Below are 9,954 nucleotides of genomic sequence, written 5' to 3' on the forward strand. Positions count from 1 at the left end.
AATTGCACTACACAAGTTTTATTGACACCTTTATGGGTGAGCTCAGTTGTGCAGTCAGATAACACCTAAGAAACATTTAGTGAGGGATTCTATAGCCATCTTGGGGCATAATCTTTGTTAGGAACCTACATGGCTCCTTCTGAGATATCTGAACTATTACTAGACATTTGCGTCATCATCATTTACCTCAGTGACTGAGAGACATTCAGATGAATGTGTAAAAAATAAAATGGTGGCAAATGATCTACCTTTCCAGGAGGATCCTTCAGAATAGATATCAATAAAATAGACAGTAAAAGAACAATAGAGAAAATCAATGAACCCAAAAGCTGGTTCCTTGAAAAGATTAATTAACCTTATAAACTCTAACCAATCTGATCAGAAAAAAAAAGAGAGAGAGAGAGAAAGAAGAGGGGACCTGGGTGGCTCAATGGTTGAGCATCTGCCTTTGGCTCAGGTCATAATCCCAGGGTCCTGGGATCGAGTGCCACATCAGGCTCCCTGTGGGAAGCTGGCTTCTCCCTATGCCTACGTCTCTGCCTCTCTCTCTGGGTCTATTATGAATAAATAAATAAAATATTTTTTAAAAAGGGAGAGAGACAAGAAAAAAATACCAATGTCAGGAATAAGAAAGGTGGCATCACTACAGACTCCACAGATGATAAAGGGATAATAAAGAATATCAAGAACGAATGTACGCCAATATATTCTACGACTTAGGTGAAACGGACAGTCCTCAAAAGATGCAGACTACTAGAGTTTAACAGTAAAGAAATATACATTGAATAAAAATACCTTGTATGTTTTAAGTTGAATGAAGTTTGAATTCAGCTTTCTCACAAACAAAACTTTTAACCCAGATGACGTCACTGATACAAGCTACCAAACATTGGAGGAAATAAAACCAATTATTATTCCAGTATATATCCTGAAATGAGGAAATGTCATTTCCAGAGAACAGAATAACAGAGAAATTCCTAATCTTCCAATGAGACCACTGAATTTGTCTATGAGACCAGCATTGCCACATACTGAAACTATATAAAGACATCATAAGAGAGAAAGAAAAATTTATAGACCAATACCCCCCATAAATATAATGCAAAAATTCTATATCAAATTTTAGCAAATCAAATTCAGTAATATAAATGTATGTAAAAATATAAAAGGTATATAATAATAATAATAATAATAAACAAAAAGATAGTGGAACTTATCCCACAAATACAAGGATGATTTAACATTAGAAAATCAATCAAGGGCATCCTCTGGGCCCTTCACCGGAGAAGGATTTTCCCAGTTGCCAACTCACCTCTGGTATTTGTCTATGAGACAAATACAGTAAAGAAAACAGTACTCTTTAATAATAAACATAAAAATAAACTGAAAAAGTACAACCCTATAATCATCTCCATAGGCACAGAAAAAGTATTTCACAAAATCCAACATCCATTCCTGATCAAAATTGTCAGAAAACAAGGTAAGAAGGGAACACTCTCTACCTAATAAAAATATCTATGAAAACCCATAACTAACAACATACTTAACGAGGAATGACTGAATGCCTTACTCCTAATCACATACAAGTCAAGGATGACCATCCTACCACTTCTATTCATAGAAGTTCTGGAAATTCTAACCAATGCAGTCAGTCAGAAAAAATAAAAGGCATCCAGTTTGGAAAGAAAACTCTAACTGCCTTATTCATAGATAACGTGATCATCTCTGTAGAAACCCCAATGAAAGAAAGAAAGAAAGAAAGAAAGAAAGAAAGAAAGAAAGAGAGAAAGAGAGAGAGAAAGAAAGAAAGAAAGAAAGAAAGAAAGAAGAGAGAAAGAAAAAAGAAAGAAAGAAAGAAAGAAAGAAAGAAAGAAAGGAAGGAAGGAAGGAAGGAAGGAAGGAAGGAAGGAAGAAAGAAAGAAAGAAAGAAAGAAAGAAAGAAAGAAAGAAAGAAAGAAAGAAAGAAAAGAAAGAAAGAAAAGAAAAAAAGAAAGAAAGAAAGAAAGAAGAAAGAAAGAAAGAAAGAAAGAAAGAAAGAAAGAAAGAAAGAAAGAAAGAAAGAAAAAGAAAGAAGAATCTACAGACTGGGAGGAAATATTTCTACAGCATATACCTGATAAAGAACTTATGCACAGAATATTTAAAGAACTCTTGAATCTCAATAATAAGGGAAAAAATTTCTTAAGTACTAAAGACTTGAACAGACATTTCACCTCAAGATAACAGAGATGGGAAACAGGCACATGGAAAGGTGCAAGGTGCTCCACATCATTGCTTCATAGAGACGTCAAGTTAAAACTACAATTTAATTAGCACGCATCTTAGAATGGCTGATTGTGAAAGACAGACCACACCCATTGTGGGTGACTCTCTGGAAGGGCTGGGCACTCATTTGCTCCTGGTGAGACCCTACAGTGGTTTGGCAGTTCCTTACAAACATAAACCTACACCTGCCATACAGCCCAAGGCTTCCCATTCCTAGGTATTCACCCAGGAGAAAAGAAACTGTACTTCCTGAATGGCTTATAGTTTTTATTTTCTGGTGAGGTTTTTACTGCTTACATCTATTACTGCATCTGTGAGGTCTCTGGCTCATGTTGGCCCCTGAGTGTGGGGTCATCAACAGGTGTCATTCTGCATGACAGGAGGCCCTCCTGAAGAGTCCCTGTGGGCAGCACCCAAAAGGAAGAGAAACATCCACCCAAACACAGAATCAGGAATCTTGGGGTTGGACAGTAAATCAATCAAACTATTTCACAGTTCCCCGATCTGTGAAATAAAAATCAGACATGGGCCCCTGCCTGTCCCTTCCCTAACAACACCAGTTAAGGGTCAGAACTATCACCATATAAGTAGGTTCTATGCAAAAGCCCTGGGTACGACCATCTATCCAGCATTGTCCTCTAGATATACAACAGGAGTTACATACATAGTTTAAAATTTTTTAGTAGCCACATGTAAAAAACAAAAGAAACAGGTATAATTAACTTAATAGTATATTTTATTTAACCCAATCTATGCAATACGTGATCATTTCAACATGAGATCAAATAGAAATGGGATGTTTCACGTTCCTTTTTTCATACTAAGTCTTCCAAACGCGGTCTGAATTTTACACTACAGTGCATCTCAGGACGAGCCACATTTCAAGTGCCCATAACCACAAGTACCTACCCAGTGGCTGCTGCCCTGGAGAAAGCACAGGCCCGGCCCATGGCAACTCAGAGGGCTCCTGAGACTAGCAGTGTAGGCATAACCTGAGGTTTTGTCAGGAATGCAAAATGTAGAGTCCCAGACCAAACCCCCTGATTCAGAGTCTGCATGAGAATAAGCTCCCCAGGTGATGCATTGATGTGTGAGAGGTCTGTGCCCCTCTCCCCCAGACTGAGCCTCTGGGAGCAGCAGCAAGGAGTGATCAGTCCTAAGTGGATGGATTTCCATTTCCCAATCTCCCGTTTGCTCTCTTCTAGAACCCATCGGCCTGAGAAAGCATTTGAGGGGAAGTGTCCCCTTGCCCAATCCAATTGCCCTTCCTCCCACTTTACCAAAGACAAGCATCTCTCTCTCCTTTTTATTCTTGGGCATGCATCGAAACATAAAACCCTTTCAACGAGTCACAATCTGAGTCAAGGTACCCAGTACCCACTATTCACCTTACTCATTAAAAGTTGCCGTTGCAATAAAAATGTTTAATAATTATATATCAAAATTTGAAATGTAGGGATCCCTGGGTGGCACAGCGGTTTGGCCCCTTCCTTTGGCCCAGGGCGCGATCCTGGAGACCCAGGATCGAATCCCACATCAGGCTCCCGGTGCATGGAGCCTGCTTCTCCTCCCTCTGCCTGTGTCTCTGCCTCTCTCTCTCTCTCTCTGTGACTATCATAAATAAAATAAAATAAAATAAAATAAAATAAAATAAAATAAAATAAAATCCTTTAAAAATTTTGAAATGTATTAACATATATTTATTTTTTGAATGCTTGCATATGTATGTACACACAGAGCAGAGTGAACTGAAATTTAGTATATCTGAAACGCAACTCTTGATTTGCCTCCAGGGTTCTTCTTTCTCTTCCAGGCTCTCCATGGAAATATTTCCATCCACCTAGCACTTCAAATCAAGGAGTGTACAAGGCATCACTCTCCCACAGCCCCACCACTCACCATTCAGGGTTCAATCAGAGACGTGAAGCCACCAAAGGTTCGTATAGTCAAGGAGTTGTTACAGGGATTTGATCCAACACTATGTGGGAACCAATTGCAGGATTTCTGTATCACTCTGATGCTGGAGCTTAAGGACAGCAAGGAGCAAGGTGTGTCTTCAGAAAGCATGGGTGGGTGTGAAGTGGGGGAGAGCAAGGACAAGCTGGGACCCACAAGGATGAGCTAAAACCCATGAGAAGGGACTAGAACCCTGAAGTTGTGCTCAGTGCCTCCAACCTTGATGATGTGAGTGTCCCGCAGAAGAAGCTGGTGCTCTTCCTCTCAGAGCTAAACACACCTGTCGCAGGTGTGGAAAAAGCAAAAGGAGGAGCCAGGGTAGGGCAGAGCAGTTGAAGGTCCAGATGTTCCTTCAGCAAATGAAGTGAGCCCGCAGATAGGTGGTAAGCTGTGAGAGCCACTAAAGCATTTGTCCTGAGCGTCTGCATGTAGGAAAACGCTAATGGCTTGTGCTTCACTTCTACGCTGTATATATGTATATATATAAGTCTGTACATCCTACAGGCCAACAGATTCCTTGGTTCTCATTTGCTTGCAGTCATGCTAAATAAACCCATCATTATCATCTTAAATTTCATATTTAGGTGTGTGTGTGTGTACTTAACCTGAGCACAATTTCCTCAGCTATGTGAAGATCCTGGTGCCTGTAGTAGGTGAGACAAGGTCAGCAGAGATCCCTTACAAAATGCTGTCCTCGCTACACATGGTTCAGGCTGTGAGTAGCCTGAGTTATATAAGCAGCATGTCCACAACACAGACTTCCCGAGGGCGTGATCCATTCCTAGCCACTCCTTAGTTCAAAGGGGAAAATCGAGAGTCCCACTATATGACAAGATAAGACTTTACAAAATGTACTGAGCCTTGTAAGCAGCCAGATCAGTAGATAAAATGTATAATTTGTCCCTAATAAAATAATATTTAACTGAAACATGCCACCAGGTGCTTCATCCAGATTTAGATGCAAGGTATTCACCAGAAATTTACTCTTGAATTTTTTAAGACCTCATCAATTGCAGTGACTGAACCTCAAATCAAACGGGCCGGACCAACTATTTAACATTATTCAGAACTATTGAATAAATGTTCTGAACTAAATGTTCAACAATGCTTTGAAGGTACATGCTCCAATAACTCAAAATAAGAAGCATGGATTCAGGGAAGCATTACTACTGGCAGATGATATTCTATACCAAAGAGTCTTACAAATTAATAAGAGAAATTTGGAATATGGCCAAATAGAAGATAAATGTGCAAAAACCACAGGTATATATTAATTACTAAAAATCACTTCAGAATACCAATGAAAAATACTCTGTTCACAATAATTTCAAAAGTAATAATATGCGTAGGAATAAATTTTAATAAGAAAAGTGAAAGATATATGAAGCAAAATGCAAATGTTAATCAAAGGACATAAAGTAAGATTTGAATAAAGAAAAGGAATATTACACCCTAAATGGGAAAACTTCAAAGCAATAAAATGCCAATCTTTCACAAATTAATAAAAGTATTTTATGTCATATAAACAGAACCCTAATATTTTATTTTTACTTTTGGAAATAGACAAAACATTTTTCAATTTTGTGAAGGAGGGTAAATTACAAAAGTCACCAAGAAAACTTAGAAAAATAGTGAGTATGACGCTTACCTTACTACATATTAAAACTTGCACTAAAGCTACTACAACCAAAATATGATACTGGCACATGAGTAAATAAATAAATTGATGGAACAAAACTGAGAGTTCAAAGTAGGTACAAACATATGGAAATTTAAAATACAATAAAGACGCATTTCAATTCCACACATAAAGAATGGATATTTTTATTACATGATATTGGGACAATGACTAACCATTTAGAAAAGTAACAAAGTTAGATCATTACACCATGTAATTTCTTCACCGTAAAAAGTATAACTCTTAACAATGGAGGAATTAAAAATACTAAGAAATAGCATGGAAAAAATATCTGTATATTTCTGGCTTGGAAAGACCTAAACAAGTTGAAACCCAGAAACCACCAGGAAAAACGTTAACAAGTTTGACTAACCAAAAATGAAAACCATATATCACAAAAGATGAAGAAGAGCCAATGAGAAAATATTTACAGTTCATGAAGAGTGTAATATTAATAGTCCTACTACTCAAGAGACTTAACCATCAGCTGTAAAAAAGACAAATGGCCCTGGAAAAACAATTAAGGATGTGAATACATAATTCCCAAAGGATAAAATTAAGTGGACAATCTTTGAAAATTGAAGCAGCTATATAGAATTCTTTTGCCAAAAGAATTTTAAAAATCTGACACCATCTGAAGCTGGAGAGGGTATGGAAAAACTAGAGCTCTCATTTCTTGTTGACCAAAGTGTCAGATTGTTCAATCTTTTGAAAGCAATTTGTCAAATTAATTAAAAGGTAATATGCGTGTACCATTTGGCCCAGCAACCCCTACTCCTAAGGACATTCAGCCTACAGAGAGAAGAGCAAGAATGTGGAAATGTGAGAATGCAAACAAATTATTTAAGAATGTTTAGTGCAGTCTTGCTCATAAAGGACACAGTGGGGAAAAAGCTTCAATATCAGTATGACTTGGTTGAGTGAATTGTGGTGCATCCAAAGTAAAGAATTTATGCGCTATTAGAAAGAATGCGAAAGGGTCGCCTGCGTGTCTCAGTCCGTTAAGTGTCTGTCTTGGGCTCAGGTCATGATCCCAGGGTCCTGGGATCTAGCCCTGCATTGAGCTCCCTGCTGAGTGAAGAGTCTGCTTCTCACTCTCCCTCTGCTGTCCCCCTGCTTGTGCTTGTGCGCTCTCTCTCTCTCAAATGAATGAATGAATGAATGAATGAATGAATGAATAAATGAATAAATAAATAGATAAAATCTTCAATAAAAGGAATGCAACAGATTTGTATGGATTGACTTTAAAGATGTTCATAATTTTTTAGTAAGTGGAAAACCCAAGATAAAGAACAATAGGTCCAATCCATTATTAGATTTTATTTTAATAAAACAGGCATGAGACCTTGCATTAGATATATGCATATATATAAAATAATTTCAGAAAAATGGGACAAGTACCATACTAAACTTCTAAGGGCATTTTCCTATAAAGGATGGCATTAGATTAACAAAGAGGGAAATTTCATTTCTTACTGTGTTCTTTGGTAGTTTCACAAGGATAGTACTACAAAACACAGGCTGGAAATTATGTACAATTATACAATTGTATACATGTGCATATCAAAGAGCACAGCTTTATAAGATTTGTTGACACATGATGCAATTAATTGGCAAAAATAATTCATTTAACTAGGGAAAGATTTCCAGATGTGATGATTGTAAATGAGAAATGACAGTTCAATAAGGAATCTTTTTTTTAATGTCCAAAGCCAGATTATTCTTACTACACAAAAGAAGAGGTAACTTACCTTTGGCAATGGCTTTCCCTCCTGGCAGTTGATGCCTCCAATGAAGACCATGTTGGGCATCACAGGTTTGGGATAGTCCAAAACAAAGTCAGCTCTTAACAACCAAATTGACGTATGGCTATAGAGATCATAAGGCGTGACAGCCGTTTTGAGAATCTCAGATGCAACTTTCAAAGGAGTTTTTAAAAAATAGTGGCAAAATAAATGTTCCTCCAGGTGGAAAATGTGATTCCTCACTCTCTCTCTGAAACTCATGGCATCTGACAACATGGAGAAAGGTCTAGGAACATAAGAAAGGGGACTGGGGCACTGTGTGCTTTCCTCAAGAAAATGGCAAAATAATCCCCTGGTGAAGACCACGGATGGGAGTGAAAAATACTTGGCTACAATTAAGCCACACACATCAAAAGGATCCAGAAACACTGCATCAAAAGAACTCTCCTTTATGTATTCTACTAATTTTGGATCACTAAACAAATTCTTACAATGTAAAAAAAGGTGTTCAAAAATGTCACCGGATGAATCTAAGACCATAGAAAGTATACTTTGCTGCCGAGTTTTCCACTGAGAATCGGAGAAAGTCTTGAACTTCTGATTCAACTCCTCCAGATTGTAAGCAGTGGAATAAGTCTTCACCGTAAAATTGGAGGATTTTCCCAGTTGCCAACTCACCTCTGGTATGATTAAAACCACCTCATGCCCTCTTTGGATGAGTTGCTCCACAACCAAACGCATGGTAAACCAGTGGCTCCCATCCATGGGTACTACCAGCAGCTTGCCTGCCTCAGCAAAGCCAGATGTCAGCAGGAGACACACACACAACAGAGGAAAGCCGGTCAAAATTGTGGCAGCCATTGGAAAACTGCAGCCCAGGGCAATGCAGCTGCTTGGGTTCTGAGCTGGTGTAATAGTCAGTCCGTGGAAGAAGTACAGGCACCAAGCCCGCCCCAGCAGAGGGCGTGTATTTACATAGTCATGAAAAAAAAACTACACTCATTGCCAGTGATGCACTCCTAAGAATAATAATGAATGAATAGCATTTGCTGACACACGTGCTTATACATTTTCCAGATAGCAATACCATTTGACCTTTGCCTTGGACAAAGATCATACACTGTGTGGCATGCAATGTTCATTTGGAAGCGGAATTGGTAAGCAATGTTTTTGAGTACTCAGAGTAATAAAAAGGAAAGTAATCATCAATAAAAGTGATATTTTTGCAATTTATTCCTAGGTATCCTTTCTCTTTCTTCTGGGCTTCTGCATTCCTCTGTCTAGACCTCTCTGCTGTGGGCTTACCCCAGTCAGCCTCCTACCCACCTTCAGGAATCTTTGTATCTGCTTCCCACCCTTTACCCAGCACTTGTTGAGGCCAAGGGATATATCTTCTTCATATGTGCACCCTCTTCCCACAGGATCCATGCAATGCCTGACACAGAGAAAGCCCACAAGGACCCTTTGTTGCCTTGGACTGAATTGCACTATGTGAGTTTTCTAGACACCTTTATGGGTGACTTAGGTGGTGTATGTCAGTAAGACCCTGAGAAACATTTACTGAGGGATTCTAGAGCTAACCTGGGGGCATAATCTTTGTTCAGAACCAACATGGCTCCTTCTGAGATGCCCGAACTATTACTAAACATTTGCTCAGTCTTCATTTACCTTGGTTACTGAAGGACTTTCAGGTGAACGTCTGAAAAATAAAAACTGTGTCAAATGATCTACCTTCCCAGGAGGCTTACTTCAGAGTTGATATCAATAAATTAGAAAATAGAACAATAGAGAAAATCAATGAACCCAAAAGCTGGTTCTTTGAGAAGATGAATTAACCTGATGAAGCTCTAGCCAAACTGATCAGAAAAAAAGAGAGAGAAAAAATTACCAATATCAAGAATAAGAAAGGTGGCATCACTACAGATTTCCCAGATATTAAAAGGATAATAAGAAAGAATATCAAGAACAAATTTATGCCAATATATTCTACAATTTAGATTAAATGGACAAATTCCTCCAAAGATACAAACTACTAGAGTTTAACAGAGAAATATTACATAAGTTGAGTAAAAAATAACTTGTATGTTTTAAGTGGAATTAAGTTTGAATTCACTTTCCCATAAATAAAACTTCAAGCCCAGATGGCTTCACTGATACAAACTACCAAACATTGAGGAAGAAATAAAATCAAATCTTACTCCAGAATATATCCTGAAATGAGGAAATAATATATTCTAGAGAACAGAGGGATAGGGAACTTCCTAATCTTTCTGTAAGTCCACAGAATTTGTCTATGAGACCAGCATTGCC

At 38.1% G+C, this 9,954-nt stretch overlaps 1 protein-coding gene across 1 annotated transcript; it reads right to left on the reverse strand.

Moving 5' to 3' along the window:
- Positions 1-6,254: 6,254 nt before the first annotated feature.
- On the reverse strand, positions 6,255-8,547 carry LOC112925452 (UDP-glucuronosyltransferase 1A9-like). Its single transcript, XM_072719669.1, has 2 exons — positions 7,580-8,547; positions 6,255-6,297 (listed from the first exon to the last, which is right to left on the reverse strand). Exons 1-2 carry the CDS (start codon positions 8,503-8,505, stop codon positions 6,255-6,257), a joined length of 969 nt encoding a protein of 322 aa, XP_072575770.1. The 5' UTR covers positions 8,506-8,547.
- Between the last annotated feature and the right edge of the window lie 1,407 nt (positions 8,548-9,954).

This window comes from Vulpes vulpes, chromosome 9 (genome assembly GCF_048418805.1).
Source record: "Vulpes vulpes isolate BD-2025 chromosome 9, VulVul3, whole genome shotgun sequence".
NCBI lineage: Eukaryota > Metazoa > Chordata > Mammalia > Carnivora > Canidae > Vulpes > Vulpes vulpes.

Bases quoted from the DNA above. Each gene is read 5' to 3' on its own strand.
- LOC112925452 (XM_072719669.1), bottom strand. From the start codon at position 8,505: ATGGCTGCCACAATTTTGACCGGCTTTCCTCTGTTGTGTGTGTGTCTC. The intron at 6,298-7,579 runs ACTGTCATTTCT...CTTCTTCATCTT, and splicing joins AAAAAAAGATTCCTTATTGA to TTGTGATATATGGTTTTCAT.